At 36.7% G+C, this 18,395-nt stretch overlaps 1 protein-coding gene across 1 annotated transcript in view; it reads right to left on the reverse strand.

Moving 5' to 3' along the window:
• The window catches only part of LOC136856618 (uncharacterized), a 707,676-nt gene that overhangs the window by 60,807 nt on the left and 628,474 nt on the right, over positions 1–18,395 (reverse strand). Inside the window, exon 6 of the mRNA XM_067134550.1 lies at positions 17,531–18,174. Coding sequence (XP_066990651.1) covers positions 17,531–18,174 — 644 coding nt within the window. The remainder of the gene's footprint in view (positions 1–17,530; positions 18,175–18,395) is intronic.

The following is an 18,395-nucleotide window of genomic DNA, read 5'->3' on the forward strand; positions in this document are numbered from 1 at the left end:
GAATATTCACGAAAATAACACGTGGAAAAATCTGACATGACCCATGGATTAATTCTGAAGGATTAAATTCTAATATGATGAACTACTTATGAGGGAATATTTTTGACTTAAATAGTATAATGAAGTATCAAGGGAACGATGCTCTCAGCAAAGAAGAGTACAAAATACAACTGAATAAAGCTGGCGAGACATTCAGTGTCCGTTAAGCTTATTTTCCTGAAGGAGTGTTGTGTCTTTAAAAAAACAACCCAACACACCGATAATTAAATTTAGAATAGAAAATAACACAATATAGAATTTAGGCCACAGGCCAAGCGCTGCGACCTACGAGGTCATTCAGCGCTGAAGCGGAAACTGACAGTAAAAAGGTCTGAAAGGCGTGACAGGAGGAAAATCTCGCTTTGCACTACGAATCAATTGTTAGAAGAGGGTGGAGAGTATGATGGAAGAAAGAGAATATGAACGGAGGTACAATAAAAGGAATGAAAAGGGTTGCAGCTAGGGGGCGAGGGGACGCTGCAAAGAACCTTAAGTAATGCCTTCTGTGCACGGGGAAAAAGGCAGTAAATTAGCACTGAAATTCACCAATCTACGAGCACGCATGTCAGATATATTGTCCACGAGGACAAAACGCGACTCAGCAGTGTCAGATTGATATGGAGACTTGTCTTGTTCACTCAGACCTATAGACAATTACTTTAATTAAAAAAAGGAAAATAAAAGTCTGGAAAGAACTTTTTCCCTGTTCCTACTTCGCAAATAATTTGTGTTCCACGTTATCAAGAAGGTGCCTCAGGCTGGAAGGGATTATTTTCCTTGAACTTATGAAGTAACATTAAATAACAAACTGTCAGAGGGCTGATTCATCTCTGCGGGATAAAATTTTACTGTCATATTAATAATTTTAACTACTAGCCAATTTTCAGAGCATATCGGCATACTACTGTATTATAGAATTCCTATACGCCGTTTAGTGCTACGCAAGAAATCGATAAAAACGACTGAGGACAGAAGAGAGAGAGAGAGAGAGATCATCAGGGACACCAAAGCTAAGAAAGTCGTACCCTGATTGGCCAAATTCCCTGAAGCAACAGCCCTGACGTTTCGACCAATGAGAGATTTCGAAAGGCAGCGAACAGAGAACGTAAAGCTTTTTCTAATGAACCTTTCCTTTGAGTAATTAATCTCTGATCGGGGATCATTCTTAACAAACCTGCCCAAATTAAAGATGGGATTCGGAAGACGCATCATCTTGCAGGATCCTCTTAGCAGCAATAATCTTTCCCTTGTTTGTTTTACGATTAATAAATTGTTTGGCTCAAAACCACATAGATTAACGCAGTAATTGATGCTGTCGTTGAGTTCTGCGTTAAAAGGGACTTCGTCATGATGGCTCTAAGGGCGATGGTGCGCTTCGAAATGCATAGGATTTCCGTCCTTGAATGACGGAATGTGGTGGCGTGTTTTAAACGCCTATCGCATTAATTATTTGGTGTCAATTACTTCAAGTGTTATTGAGATATCATAAATGATTAATAGGAGGATAATATCTCTTTCCCTGAAGCATGTAAGGATGTACAGCATCACGGTGAACTTTATACTCAAAAACAAAAGCATAATTTGTCAGGTTTCTATTGTATATGTGAACTGTAGATATATACATTTAATACACATACACACATGTATATATATATATATATATATATATATATATATATATATATATATATATATATATATATATATATATATATATATATATATATATTATATATGTGTGTGTGTGTGTGTGAGAGAGATAAAATGTGTTTAACGAAACATTCATGTGATAAATCTGACATTAAAGGTAAAAGTTGTGGAAAGTTGTGGCATACGAAAATGAACCGTGAATGGTATGGGGAACGGTTGATGTTAGCAGACTATCCAGCACTAACTGGAGATACTGATGAGAAATTGGAGAAGCTGGTGAGAGAGTTTAACATGTCTGCAAATAGAGAAAGCTGATAGTAAATGTAACCAAGAAGAAATCTCAAAAAGCATCCTGGGAGGTAACGAAAATAATACTCAAAAAGTAATTACTCAAAGGAGATGCTTAGTGTCGTGTATTCCTTTCATTATTTTCTTTCTCCCCCCACCCCCTCGCCCCCACGAATCAGGGGTTTTCAGAGGAACTGGGTCACACTTACAAGAAGGATCAATAAATGCGAAGACGAGAAAGCGTCTTGGATGCAGCGTGAGAAACAGCGACGGTGTGAATGAAAGCATTACAAAGCAGACATTTCTTGCAAATCTGAATGAAGCAGTAATGGAAGGAGATGGGATACAGTACTACTGGTTCATTAATGTCTTGACATTAATTTCTTTACACCAGTTATATACTACTTGGTTTCGTTGGTGTGTACGCACAAGCGAAGCTTTTAATAACCGTGACTGCAATAAGTTAAGGTAAAATAGGAATGATTTAATGTGAACGCTTTAGCAAAACTTATACGTTTTCTCTCATAATATACCAAACTTAAGCCTTTGCACATTGGTATATCAAAGTTATCAACAAGATAGGCCAACGGAAACCCATTTATATGCCTAAAACATCAAATATCACACCAAATTAAAACGCATATAAGAACAAGGTCTCACACTGAGTATAAATATACAGACACACGTTAAAAAAAACAAATGCGATGCACGGATACTTTATGGCATTGGAAATGCTTCAAGGCAAGCGAAGTCCCATTCTCGTTCACTGAAATCTATGAATTTTCTGACACATCTGAATCCTGAGGAAATGGAGATGTAAAAATTATGACACCCCGGCAAAATCAATAAGAGGAATTGTATAAATAAGAGACGTGGTTTTACTGGGAAGATTTTATCCCCACTCGACACGTTTAACTGGGAAACAAAATCGCAAAACTAAACAGGTCATAACATAAATAGGTCATTACCCCCACGGGCCACCGACCTGACCTCACGAAGGACAAAAAGAGTCCAAAACAGAAGTAAAATAAAAGTAAAAACAGTAAAAACAAAAGTAAAAAAAGACATTATGTAACCGTAAACCTGCCACGGATCACGTCCCATGAAGATTCAAACCCAACGAGTGTAAATTATTTCAGGGTGCAGATTATTCTCTCTCTCTCTCTCTCTCTCTCTCTCTCTCTCTCTCTCTCTCTCTCTCTCTCTCTCCCTTTGTGAATAGGAATCCACAGGAGTGTCCACAAATACACCACTGCCGGGACAATGGAACAATTAGGGTTGTGCCAGGACAACAATTAAGACCGCCTCCAGGAGGAAATGAGGAGAGCAGATTAGGACGGGCCAGAGCCAACTTGCAAAGTCCGTCAGTCTCTCTCTCTCTCTCTCTCTCTCTCTCTCTCTCTCTCTCTCTCTGGATGATTAATTCTCGCAGGGACGAAGTTTAATTGCGGCAGGCAGTTGTGAACATATAAAAAGGAAAATAAAGCCAAAATAAAAAGGAAAGTGAAATCAGAATGAACAGAAAAATGAAGCCAAAATTAAAAGGAAAACGAAGCCAAAATTATAAGGAAAATACAGCAAAAATTACAAGGAAAATTAAGCCAAAATCAAATTAAAATTCAAATGAAAAAAACAGGAAAATGAAGCCAAAATGAAAAGAAAAATGGCGCCAAAATAAATGAAGTTAAAACGAAAATAAAACCAGGAAAATGAAGCGAATATAAAAAGGAAAATAAAACCAAAATAAAAAAAGGAAAATGAAGCCATAATAAAATGGAAACTGAAGCCAAAATAAAAAGGAAAATGAAGCAAAAATGAAAAGGAAAAGTAAAGTCAAAATAAAAACGAAAATTAAACCAAAATAAAAGGCAAATGAAACCAAAATAAAGAGGAAAATGAAGTCAAAATAAAGAGGAAAATGAACCCAGGATAAAAAGGAAATCGAAGCCAAAATGAAAGAAGAAAACGAAGCCAAAAAGGAAAAAGAATACCGAATAAAAATAAAAAGGTAAATGAACCTAAAATGAAAAAGGAAAATAAAATCAAGATAACAACGTAAATGACACTACGATAAAAGGAAAATAGAGCCAAGATAAAGAGGAAAATGACGCCAAGATAAAGAGGAAAATGAAGCCTAAATGAAGGGGGAAATGAGGACAAACGCTGCAAATGATTGACGGGATACACAAATGAAGGAATAGGAATAATCACGAGAATTCTGCAACAGATGAATAAAATGAATCAAAATAAAAAGGAATTAGCGAACATGGAAGAAAATATTCTCGCAAAATATGTGGAAATAAGCAAAGGTATCACAGAATGAAATACAATAACAGTAAGAACGAAAATAAAATGGAAATGAAAAGTTATATAAAACTATATAAAAAAATAAACATTTTGTATTGAAACTATAAAAAACGATATGAATAAGGGGACTATTGATATATCTCCTCAAACAAATACTAAAGGAATAAAAAGTAAAACAAAAAAAAAGGAAAAATGAAAACTCATCTAGGAACAAAGGACTTCAAGATGCAATTGTACAAGAGAAGGAAGCAATCATAGACACATCGGAAAAAGATAAAAAAAAAAGTAAAAATAAAATACAGAAAACTAGAAAGCAATCCTGCTAACTCCGAACTCTGTCAGTATATATAAACACATAGACAGACTCTATACCACACACACACACATTATATATATATATATATATATATATATATATATATATATATGTGTGTGTGTGTGTGTGTGTGTGTATATATATATATATATACTTTACAATCAATTTATACAGACAAGCACTGGTAATATGATGAACACACAGATGTAAGGGGCAATGGTATATGATATTTCTCAACAATTCATCAAAAAACCAACTACAAAACTCGAAAATACTTTTTCTCTTCAAACACCTAGTACGAAAACATTATAGCAGATAATCGTATAGCATCTTATAATAAAGCAGCGAATACCTTCAAAACAAATGGATTTTTCAAAAGCCTGACCAATGTCCTGCATTTATAATCATGCAATTTCTATTGAAGCCAATGTCATTGTTCGCAGACATCTTCTTATCAAGACTTTGAATCAATCTATAATACTTCTTTTTCTCTTCTGGCAAGCTTCTCAGGAATAAGGAATAAGAATGATTTTTCCTTATTCCTTATTCATGAGAAGCTTGCCAGAAGAGAAGAGGTAGTATAGACTGATTCAGAGTCTTGATAAGAAGATAGTATCTGCGAACAATGCAACTGACTTCAATAGAAATTGCACGAGAGAGCAAATATGTCCAAATAGCATTTGTAACTGTTTGGAGCGAAGAGGACAAATTTAACAAAAATCTTTCAAAACAATTCAAGTGATAATATTTAAACAAGAGAGCTTAAAAGATAACGCATATCCTAAGAAGGTTCTCACGGCGAACAAGCCACGTGATTGGCAAGTTTACCCTAAAACTTTAACATCGTTTCCGTTTTCTTTCACAAATAGTACGAAGCCTCAGTTCACTTTAAAAGATTTATGTGACAGTCACTAAATAAGTCCACCTGGATACAAGTTTAGAACAGAATACAGAATTTAGGCCAAAGGCCAAGCGCTGGGACCTATGTGGGCATTCAGCGCTGAAGCGGAAACTGAGAGGAAAAGGTTTGAAAGGTGTATCAGGAGGAAAACCTCGCAGTTAGGAGAGGGTGGGAATTAAGATCAATGAAAGAGTATGAACGGAGGTACAGTAAAAGGAATGAAAGAAGCTGCAGCCAGGGGTCAAAGGGACGCTGCAAAGAACCTTAAGTAATGCCTACAGTGCACCGCAAAGGGTACACTGACAGCACTCTCCCCCTATGGGGACCTGGTCCTAAAAGAATACTTTTGAGCCAAAAGTAGTTATCATTGGGCGACTAATGAAATATATTCATGATGACGGAGAGAGAGAGAGAGAGAGAGAGAGAGAGAGAGAGAGAGAGAGAGAGAGAGAGAGAGAGAGAGAGAGAGAGAGATCCTGTTTTCGAGCCAAAATTATTAATCATTATAAAGGGACCAATGGAATAAATTGATGATGACGGAATACTGACGAAGAGAGAGAGAGAGAGAGAGAGAGAGAGAGAGAGAGAGAGAGAGAGAGAGAAAGCAACTGATCCTAACGAAATACTTTCGAACCAAATGAAATGGTTAACACGAATTTCTTGATGATCTTTACGATACAGTATCTCGTATTTCCTAGAACTTACGAATATCTCCAATGATCAACGCATGGCAAAATCATCTAAACGGAACTAAATTCCTTTCTCCAATCATCAGGAACAAGATCTGTTACGATCTATCAGTTAAAATGATTTAATTTATGCATAATTTAATTCATGCCGTGGTGCCTGATTTATACATATTTTCATGACTGTCTTGTCTCCTGCTTATGAATGGTACACACACACACACAATAGTTATCTGAGTTCATTTCGTTAATATCTGATAAATATAATTGATATAATGTCTAACAATTTTTCATTTTCAATTCTGAAAGGATACTAAATCTGAAGACTTTCATGAAAGAGGAGGAGGAGGAGGAGGAGGAGGAGGAGGAGGAGGAGGAGGAGGAGGAGGAGGAGGAGGAGGAGGAGGAATAAGGAGGAGGATAATAATAATAATAATAATAATAATAATAATATTAATATTAATATTATTATTATTATTATTATTATTATTATTATTATTACATTTTTCTCCAGGTAATACCTAAAATTTACTCCTAATTAAACAATAATCACAATTAAAAAACAAAAATGTATGCGTCAACAAAATCTCACAATATAACATCATTATCCTACAATTATTCGCATACACAAGAAGAGAATCCTTCAGTATATAAGTTACACACACAAAAATACATCTTAATGAATATAAAAAGGTCTTTCTTTTTTAATTACCGGCCTCTTCTTCCTTTATTACCTAATAGCTTTTCTGTTACTTCCTTCCAGTGAATACCACATTATTTGGAAGCTCGAATTTCAAGTCACTGGCGCCCCCCCTGTGGGCTTGTTCCATATGAGTAGGGTTCACCTTCTGAGTAATAATAATAATAATAATAATAATAATAATAATAATAATAATAATAATAATAATAATAATAATAATAATAATAATAAATGAAGGTAGGAGACCCTGTCTCGAGCATGTCTTGCTAAAGAGAATGGCAGCATCAGTGGAATTGATTTTATATATGTTCTTCTAAATTCTTCTGATTATTTTCTTCTCATCAGGGCTGATATTTGCTAATAACTGGCCGATTTTCAGAGACTGGACAAGGAATTGGTTTCTTGAAATACTAATTTTATTGCTTATGAAAAAATGGAAGTTACAAGTGGCGATCAGACGCCACTTCTAACTTCCATTTTTTCATATGCAATAAAATTAGTATTTCAAAAAACCAATTCCTTATCCAGACTCTGAACATCGGCCAGTTATTAGCAAATATCAGCCCTGATGAGAAGAAAACAATACGAAGAATTGAGAAGACCATACATACAATCAATTCCACTGATGCTGCTATTATCTTTAATAATAATAATAATAATAATAATAATAATAATAATAATAATAATAATAATAATAATAATTTTTGTACAAGGTTAAACGAAACTTGAAAAAAGGGGCAAACTGTGGTATGACAGATTTCAGTAAGGAAGACCCAGGAATGCATAAGTTGTGAAGTCTGGAAAAGAGAGATAAAAGTTGGAATGCGTGAAAGGACTTTGGAACCAAGTTTCCTTAACAGACTCGAAAAATAAAAAATGAGCCCTCCTTTTGAAACTGGAACTGGTATACAACATTTAGGCCACAGGCCAAGCGGTGGGACCTATGAGGTCATTCAGCGCTGAAAATAATGTTGAAATAATTGTTAGGAGAGGGTAGAAAGTAAGAAGAAAGAGAATATGAACAGAGGCATACTAAAAAGAATGAAAGGGGTTGTAGCTAGGGGCCTAAGGGACGCTGCAAAGAACCTTAAGTAATGCCTAATATGGGTATTGAAGCCAAATACTTTTTTATCAAGTGGAATACCTGTTGTTCAAATTCAAGTATATCCCCTGGGCCTCTAATTCTTGGCTGTTTTTTCGCTCCCAGGATGTAAACATGTTTATTTCCAGTACGTATTTAAGGTTTTTGCCTGCTAAATATCCTTTCACAATTCCTTTCTACGAGTACAAGCTGGAAAGATGCTGGATAGATGTAAGAATAGTGTCATCTTACGGCTATACATGAAAATTTCAATGATGAATTTGGGAATTTTTTGTACGGACATAACCATGAGTATATGCATGAATAATGCTGAATATTCTCAATTTCTATGGAGAACATTTATTATTTGGTGGTCGTATTAATGTCAAGTACGTGCAGCTACAGAAGTCAGTTTGAAAACAGGAATACTTTGAGTCAAATATATATATATATATATATATATATATATATATATATATATATATATATATATATATATATATATATATGTAATTTATATATCATACGTGTATGCATATATATAATGTATATATACGTATGTATACATATACACACACACACACACACACATATATATATATATATATATATATATATATATATATATATATATATATATATATATATATATATATATATATATATATATATATATATATATATATATATATATAACCTCAGTTACGAACCACTACGGAAAAACCTGCCTGACATCAAAAGAAAATTGGAATCCGGTCGAAATATGGGAAGAAAGGCGGGGAGGAAAAGGTTCGAGGGGAGGGGAGGTCCGATAAGGGTTGGGAGAAGGGGGGGGGGGTCAAAACTGTAAAGCGCTATTTGCGAAATACTTTTTGGAAAATCCGCAGGATGTCGCCTCAGTGGCCCGCTTGGTGCAACCCCAAGCAAAAATTCTTCTTCTCTCGAAAAAGTCTTATGACGTTTGATCTCTCTCTCGCTCTCTCTCTCTCTCTTTTGAACCTTTAAATTATACCCGTGGGATTTCAATCATCTCTCCTTTATAATCATCATCCCAGACGAGAAGAGAGAGAGAGAGAGAGAGAGAGAGAGAGAGAGAGAGAGAGAGAGAGAGAGAGAGAGCAGGGGCCAAAAGGCGAATTTGGACGACTGGCAAAATTATGCGGAATTATGTCCCAGGGTAAATAAGAGGGACGAAGCCAAAGCAGTAGCGAATAAAATGGGACGACATGATGGATAAATCGAGGATGCAAAGATTTATAAAGAAAAGGGTAGAGAGGAAATAATGATAATAGGAGATCGCTCATAATAAGAGATAAAAAAAAATCACGAAAAAAGACGAATAATAATTTTAAATACTGACAAATCTACAATGTGTGAAATGAAGATTTTAAAATGTCAGCTGATAAGACCATAAGAAATATTTGGGACGATTTTTTGTTGACAAAATGGAGAGAGAGAGAGAGAGAGAGAGAGAGAGAGAGAGAGAACATTTGTATATGTATATGTGTATGTGTATACATACATATATTATATATATATATATGATATATATATATATATATAACATATATAAATATATATAAATATATATATAAATATATATAATGATTTCATGAGGACTAAACTAACAAAGGTAAAATGGAAACACTTGTAAATACAGCAAAAATGATACAGACAAAGATATAATGGAAGATGAGAGAAGAGACAGAGAATGATTTTCAGCTAATTTCCATTCTCATCATGACTACGGACGAGATGAAGAGCATATATATATATATATATATATATATATATATATATATATATATATATATATATATATATATTATTCCAAAGGCACAAGTGCTGGGACCTATGAGGTCATTCAACGCTGAAAGGAAAAATAGGAGTAAAGGAGGTCGTTTACAGGTATGACAGGAGGAAAACCTCGCAGTTGCACGACGAAACAACTATTAGGAGAGGACTGGGAAATAAGATGGAGGAAAGAGAACATAGACGGAGGTATTGTAAGAGAAATGAAAGCGGTTACAGCTAGGGGCCGAAGGGACGCTGAAGAACCTTAAGAAATGCCTACGGTGCATCGCGTGAGGTGCACTGACGTCACTACGCACCTTGGGGGGGGGGAATGTGTATAAGGAGTAAGACATGCGGAAGGATAAATGTTGAGAAGACTTATAAAGAAAGTGTTTGAGTAACAAGTGAAAATCAAATTTCAGAAAATATTCATAAAATAAAAATAAAAATTTGGACGACAGTTAAAGAAGATGGACAGCAAAATCGGAAGAGACGAAGTGGAACTGCTTACTATCAAAAGGCAGAAAGCAATGCAACAGAGGACTGAAAATGCGCGTTGCAAAGAATCTTTAGTACTGTCTACAGTGCGCCATGCAAAGTTCACTGTAAACACCAATATCTAGTAAGTGATTCTCGTTCAACAGAAGATATATGACGCCCAGAGAATCGTCTGAGGGCAGATTATTAAACTGAAATTCGTCTAGCATTTAGTCCTAATAGCTGTTAAAGGTAATTTTCAAACAAATCTCCCCTTGAATTTGTAAATGTACAGAATTTGCGGCGTTGGTGCTTAAGCTGGACTCTACACAGTTTTTCAATTGCCTTATGTCTGGCGCTCTGTTGAACTGTTTTGCTAACTCTCAAGGTTCTCTTGAGAAAAAAAAATTTATTCTCCAAAAACAACATCAGACCATATGAGATTTTAATTTTTTTTTTTTTTTGCAAAAACGTTCAGTAATTAGATGACAAAACCCCATATGAAAAGAAATAAAGATGATAAATTGCCTTTCCTAAGTATGAAACTGATATTTCTAAAAAAAGATTTTTACCATTTTTATCAATTTTATTTCTGGAGTTTTAATACTTCCTTTATTTTACTTTTGAAAAATAACTGACGCAGATGAAACTTCTTACTTGCATAGGCTAAAGGCTTCAAAACCATGATAACAAACAAGAATTATTCCTTATTCACATAGAATTAAAAGGATTATAATCTATCCTCATACAGTTATGTCGAAAGGAGAAGTTTCTCTCATCAAATAAAACAATAAACAATTGAACCAAAATCTGTCAGTATAACATTGTCTTCAAAAACGAAAAAAATAATTAAACCAAACTGTCAATCATAACTTCATTTTACAAGATATATCATATTGAACCTAAACTTATTATAATGTATCTCAATACATTTATATAAAAAGGGGGAGTTTCTCTCACAAAATAAAGCAATAAATAATTTTAAAAAAATCTGTCGGCATTATGATAACTTTAGAGACGATAAGAAAGCAAAAGCAAAAAATATAAAATAATTAAACCAAACTGTCAACCAAATTTCATCAAAAAAAGGAAAAAACAATAACTAATTAGACCAAAATCTGACACTATATAATAGCATCTTCAAAAATAAAAAATAACAATTAAACCAAAATGTCAATCAAAACTTCATCTAAAAAAAAAAACAATACATAATTAAACCAAAATCTGCCAACATATCTTCAAGAATAAAAAAAATAATTACACCAAACTGTCAATCAGAACTTCATCTAAAAAAACAATAACTAATTAAACCAAAATCTGTCAATATAATATCTTAAAATATCAATATAATATCTTCAAGAATAAAAAAATAATAACTAAACCAAACTGTCAATCATAATTTCATCAGAAAAAAAAAATCTTATCCCAAGGTCTCCTTCCAAACTCTAAACTCCAACAGCCCGGGTAAGACTCCATCAATTTCGCCCCGCCCTCTTTTCCTCAACCTCCCCACCCCTTCCCCAAGAGGTAAGGAATGGCGTCTTCCCTAAAAGACCCTCCTGACGAAGTTATCGCGATCGTATTAACTTTACTCTGCTCCTGCTGCTTCCTTCTCCCAAAAGTCAGCACCTTGTGTGTGTGTGTGTGTGTGTATGTACACACACATATATATATATATATATATATTTATATATATATATATATATATATATATATATATATATATATATATATATAATTTAGCCTCCCTGTTGTGAAGATCAGTTGGTAACATTCATTCTGTGTATGTATGTATGTATGTATGTATGTATGTATGTATGTATGTATATATATATATATATATATATATATATATATATATATATATATATATATATATATATATATAGAGAGTTAGAGAGAGAGATCAACTGATCTCTGCATATTAAAACACGCACACAACACACATATACATGTGTGCGCGCGCGTTTTAACGTGCATGCTTCGGCGTATCTGTGTTTGTACGTCTCTGCGTCCGCGTATGTAGTACGTACAGAGTTCCTCCTTGTGGTAAAACGTTTCTCAGACATCTTTATTACCTGTGTGTGCTTTCCCCAGCTCTGCTTACTTCCCCAACCAGTCATTTCCATTTTCTTCCCCAACTCCTATTCCCCTGGAACCTTATCTAGAGGCAGAAAACCCGTCCCCTTAAATAACCTTATCCCCAAAAGTTAGGCTCACGGAACTTGAGGTCAACCGGCCGTCAAAAAGGAACAACAACAAAAAGAAAAAAAAAAAGATAATGAGAAAAGAAATAGGAAGGGTCGTTTCTGCTTCCTCTTACACACTGGCAAAGCAAGGGAGATAGACAGATAGTCAGATGGATAGATAGATTGGCAAAGCAAGGTAGACAGGTAGATAGATAGATTTACCTTTAATTCTATCTTACCGACACAAAAACACAATACCCAAAATATAAAATATTCAGCTTGTCAACCAACAAATTTTCATTATTAACTGGAATAAAACACTTGAGCATCTAAACTGAACATCATATTTTATTAGAAGCGGATTTATTAACCTAGATTATGTGAATTCGTATGAGAAGCTTGAAGTAAATGAACGCTGAAAATATTGATTGAAAAGGGATTTAAAAAAAAAAAAACCTAAGAACTGGATCGCAAACGGGGGAGAACAAGTAAAAAATTGGCCGAACTTTTTTGGCGTAATCAAGTTGTCTGTACAGCCGCTACAGCGTACAATCAAGGCCACCGAAAACACATGTCTTTCGGTGGTCTCGGTATAATGCTGTATGAGCCACGGCCATGAAACTTTAACCGCGGCTCGTTGCCAGACGCACGATTATGACTAACTTTAACCTTAATTAAAATAAAAACTACTGAGGTTAGAGGGCTGCAATTTGGTATGTTTGATGATTGGATGGTGGATGATCATCATACCAATTTGCAGCCCTCTAGCTTGCGTAGTCTTTAAGATCTGAGGGCGGACAGACAAAGCCGACACAATAGTTTTCTTGTACAGAAAACTAAAAGGTTGCCTCCATCTGCGCGTTTGGAGAAAACCGATCCACTAAAGTGTATACTGGAAATGGAACTGAAATATAAAATTTAGGCCAAAGGCCAAACGCTGAAAATGATGTTGAAACAATCGTTAAGAGAGGGTGGAAAGTAAGATGAAAGAGATTATGAACGGAGGTGCAGTAACAGGAATGAAACGTGTTGCAGTTAAGGGCCGAAGGGACTGCAAAAAAAAAAAAACATTAAGTAATGCCTACAGTGCGCCGCGTGAGGTACACTGAAATCGCCACCCCTTTACGCGAAGCAAAGTGTAAAACTGACGTCTCCCATACAAGGAATAAGCCAGGTCGCCATAGGGGTGGGGGAGGGAGTGCGGGTGGGGGGGAGGGGTAAAGAGAGTTTTCAAGTGAGGAAATAACAAATAAAAGGTAAATCCCCCCCCGACTACAGCTAAGGACACAAAGACGACATAAAGGGGATTACAGGATTAGACACAGGATTCGGCGTTCAGATGAGAGAGAGAGAGAGAGAGAGAGAGAGAGAGAGAGAGAGAGAGAGAGAGAGAGAGAGAGAGCAGGGGAGTGGGGAGGGGGGGAGAAGGGATTACCGAACAACTTTGAAGAACATAACAACTGGGATTCTGGGAAAGAGACGTTACGCAACTGAGGACTTTCCAGATCTGACGAAGGGCTTGGGGCAGGGGAAGACAGCTCCATATTTTTGGGAGGTCCTGATTTTACTCGGGGTGAAGTTTTAAGCTTGGGGTGTTCAAATCACTCTTGCTTATTGTCTACCTACTTATTTAAGTATCTATATCTCTCTCTCTCTTATATATATATATATATATATATATATATATATATATATATATATATATATATATATATATATATATATATATATATATATATATATATATATATATATATATATATATATATATATATGCGTGTGTGTGTATAAAAGAAAAGTAACGCTTTTGAACACACACACGAAGGAAAACTTCGATAGATTCGTAGACGCATCGCCAACATGTGCAAAACACGTTTTAAATATCTGGCAAACTTTTAATCCGAAATCACTCCACGCAGAAGTCTGGCAACGCTGGAGGCAAGATCGAGTCCAAAGGAAGTCCTTTAATTTAGACCTGAAACTTTTCATTGCATGAAGAAACTTCTTTCCAATGCTGAGGATGAGTTTGACTCAGCAAAGAATTTCACTGGGGGAAGAGAGAATAAGTTCATGTATGGTCAAGTTCAACTCAGTAATATATTTTAATGGAAAGAGAAAAAGTTCTGGTAAAGTCAAGTTCAACTCCGCAAAATATTTTAGTGAGGGAAAGGAAAAAAGAAAATAGTTTACCTACAGTAGTTCGACTCAGGAAATAATTTACTGGGGAAAACATAAAAAGTTCACGTACAGTGAAGTTCGACTCGGGAAATATTTTACGGGGGAGAAAATGTTCACGTACGGTTAAGTTCGACTCAGAACAATATTTTACTGGAAAAGAGAGAATAAGGTCACGTACAGTCAAGTTCAACTCAGCAATATATTTTACTGGAAAGAGAAAAAGTCCACGTACAGTCAAGTTCAACTCGGCAAAATATTACTAAGGGAAAAAAAAAAAAAGGTTTCCTACAGTCAAGTTCGACTCAGCACAATATTTTACTGGGGAAAACATAGCAGAGAAGTATTTCCTTTAGCTCTCAACAGATAAAATTTGTAGGTTTGTACCTTTTCTGTTTATTTCTACGTTCGACTTTGTTTTGCTTTTATATAACGACAGCAGATCCCTGGATTCCTGATTAGAATTATGATGAAATTATGCTGTTTAAAATCATCGTTTGTAACAGTAAACAAACAGCACTATCACACATGCAGAAGAAGAAGAAACATTATTTTATTGAGATGATTACGGATGGCTTCGACTGGTGTGTACCACACATCGAAAGCCATTTTGCCTTGGCGGAGGTTTGCACTCTACTTAGGGCCTCCTTGCTGACGGGTGGATTGAGTCGAATTCATTGCGCATAATAAAAAATTTATATCACATCACTGTATGAAAACAAAATCTCTAGGAGAGTGAGCAAGAATGAAAGTAATATGCCACGGCCATAAAATATAAGAAAAAAACAATAAAGTAACACAAATAATTACGAAAGTCGTAAACTGGACTAAAATAAGCTTTTTTTCCGATGGGGAAAAATAATGAGAACGAGACACAAAGGGGGAGGGAGGGGGTGTAATAACAGCAAGGTTGGGGGTGGGGGAGGAGCTGCAAGGCGCCATAACAACGATCTTATTTGAAGTTGAGTCGGAGGGCTTAGTTGGGGTGGGTGGGTGAGAGTTGGGGAGGGGAAGGAGGGGGAGGGAGAGGAGGGGGAGGGGAAGGAGGGGGAAGGAGGGGAGGGGGAAGGAGGGGGAAGGAGGGGAGGGGGGAAGGAGGGGAGGGGAAGGGGGGAGGGGAGGAGGGGGGGGAAGGAGGGGGGGGGGAAGGAGGGGGAGGGGAGGGTGGAGAAAGAGGAGTCATTAACCCCCTCCCCCCAAGCCGAGAACATGCTTTTTTTTCCCTTCTCAAATGCCGTTTACTCACTCGCTTAATTGACCGTACTAATTACGAGGCAGAGCTATAGAAGCGATCTCTGCTCTCTCTCAATTTTTTTTTTTTCATCTGATGAAAAGAAAAGCATTGGAAGGTTATCTCTCTGAACGAGTTTCCTCAAGGGGATTTCCTTCTCCCCTCGATAATTGGTTCTTATGATTAACCGTAATCGGGTCTAATTGGTTCTTTTACGCTAAGACTGCCTGGCTCTCGTCTTTGAGTCAAGACACTTGAAAGAACCCGGAATAAATTTTTAAAAACATAAACGCAAAATTATTATTATTATTATTCAGAAGATGATCCCTATTCATAAGGAAAAGTCCACAGGAGCCAGTGACTTAAAATTCAAGCTTCCAAAGAATATGGTGTTCATTAGGAAGTAAGCAAAAGTTAGCTACTTAATTGTACAAGCAAGAAAAATGCAAAAAATGGATATATGTGTTTTCGCTAATAAACCTCAAGACTACAAGACCGCCTTGCTTATGTCTTTGAGTCAAGACAGTTAAAAGACCCTCAAATTTATAAAAAATATAAACGCAAAAATTTAGCTACCAAACAGTAAAAGCAAGAAATGGCAAAAAACAAAAACAAAAAAACAAATAAGAGATGTATCAAAAGAACTGAAAGGAACTGACGAAGAAGGCGAAGGAATAGTAGAAGGAAAGGATATTAGCAAAAGGAGCTAGGAAGACTCTAGGGTTCATCAGGATAAGTCCAGACTAGCAAGAAAGCTACAGCGCCCTGGAATACATCAAACGCCACTTGTGAAAACCATAAGACCTTTGCCCCTGGGTCAGAGATCAGATTATAATGATTATAATTGACCTGGTACGAGCTAATCTACTCTCTGACTCAGGGCAGGTTAACTCTGACTCGGGGCAGGTTAACTCTGACTCGGGGCAGGTTAACTCTGACTCTCTGACTCAGGGGCAGGTTAACTCGTAACAGGTGACTTGGCTCGAGCCATTTTTCTCTCTTTGCGTTTAAAATGATTTTTCATAAGAATTCCTTTACTCCTTTTTATTCCAACCAAATTATTAACCACTGCACTTGGCTCCAGACCAAATATCCCGGAGATCGTTATTCGAATTTGTGAGATGACTTTGATAACCTAGTGCTGTAGCATCGGAAACTGTAACTCTCTTCGATAACACCGCGGATTTGTGATACTGGGTGGAGATTCCACCGAAAAAAGGAACTTTTAAATGCCCCCAGTTTCATTTTAAAATTTACGTTTAGTTCTAGTTTCCCTGAGAAACCTCATCTTAAAAAATATCCCAAACTAGATACCAATTTCCTTTTGCAATTTTTTTCTTTTTTACTTTCCTTACTTTGATGCAAATTAGAAATGAATGAAAAACAACATTCGAGAAAAAGTTACTGTATGCATCTGACTTTCACCAAGTAATTAAAACCCCTTCACAATTAAAAGTTCTACGATTTGAGTTACGCTATGACCGAAGGTAAATAAATTCCCAGGTGCTAGGTACATCAAATCACACAAACAAGTGTTCACTTGATTTTGCGCGTATGAATCGCTTGATAAAGGATGCGTAAATCCATACGCAATTTTTTAATCGATACCTCCGACCGTAAATGAGGTGAAAACTTCAGAAGAAGCGCCAGAAAACATCATACTATAAAAAAATAAATAAAAGAGACAGAACCTTACCTCAGGTACGCCCGAATGGTTGAAGAACGCCGTCGTCGATCCTTCCAACTGGCCGCGATCTTGACCCTGACCTTTGACCTCCGATTTACTTCTGGCGTCCTTATGGACGCGGCTCTGCCCATCCCCTGAGCTCTGCTCCGAGTCCTGCTTATTATCCTGACGAGAAGCAGGTCTCTCCTCCGCCTTCGAGGAAGGCGGCTTCGAAGGGCGAGGCTGCGCCGAGGGGAGCGGATTCGGAGGGCCCCTTGTGATAGGAGCCAAGATCATGACGGACCTGGTGGCTTCGAACGACGTGTTGACGAACTGCCGAAGACTCTGAAACCTCTTGGTCCTCAGTTCCGAAGCGACAGGACTGCTCCGACGGGGTGGCATTGGACGGGAGGCGTTCTGGCGGGAAGCGTCGGTGGGCGTCGGTCTCGGATGGGAGAAGTTTTGGTGGTCGGGACTAGCCAAGTGGTGGCCTCCTGCTGAGGGCGCGGGCGCTGCTGCTGAGGCTGCCGCCGTGGGCGCCCGAGGGATGGGCGAAGGGGCGTAGAATGGGTCGACGATGAAGAAGGCTGCCAAGCGGGTCACGCCCTCCCTTTCGGCCTCCTCCAGGACGCGACTGATCAGGGGCGAAGAAGACGGCAGTACCAGCAGATACGCTGAAGGGAAAATGAAGAGTAAATACAATCAGTTTTCAGTACAGCAATACGCTTAATAATATACATACAATATAAAGGAAATGGCTCCAGTTCTTTACTGGAACCTGTACGAAGGATAAAGTTTTTAATTGTTAGTTGTACATACTTCAAGTTTTTGATATACGTAAGTTGTACACATTTAAAGTTTTCAATATATATATATATATATATATATATATATA

The sequence above is a fragment of the Macrobrachium rosenbergii genome, chromosome 36 (assembly GCF_040412425.1).
Source record: "Macrobrachium rosenbergii isolate ZJJX-2024 chromosome 36, ASM4041242v1, whole genome shotgun sequence".
Taxonomy (NCBI): Eukaryota; Metazoa; Arthropoda; class Malacostraca; order Decapoda; family Palaemonidae; genus Macrobrachium; species Macrobrachium rosenbergii.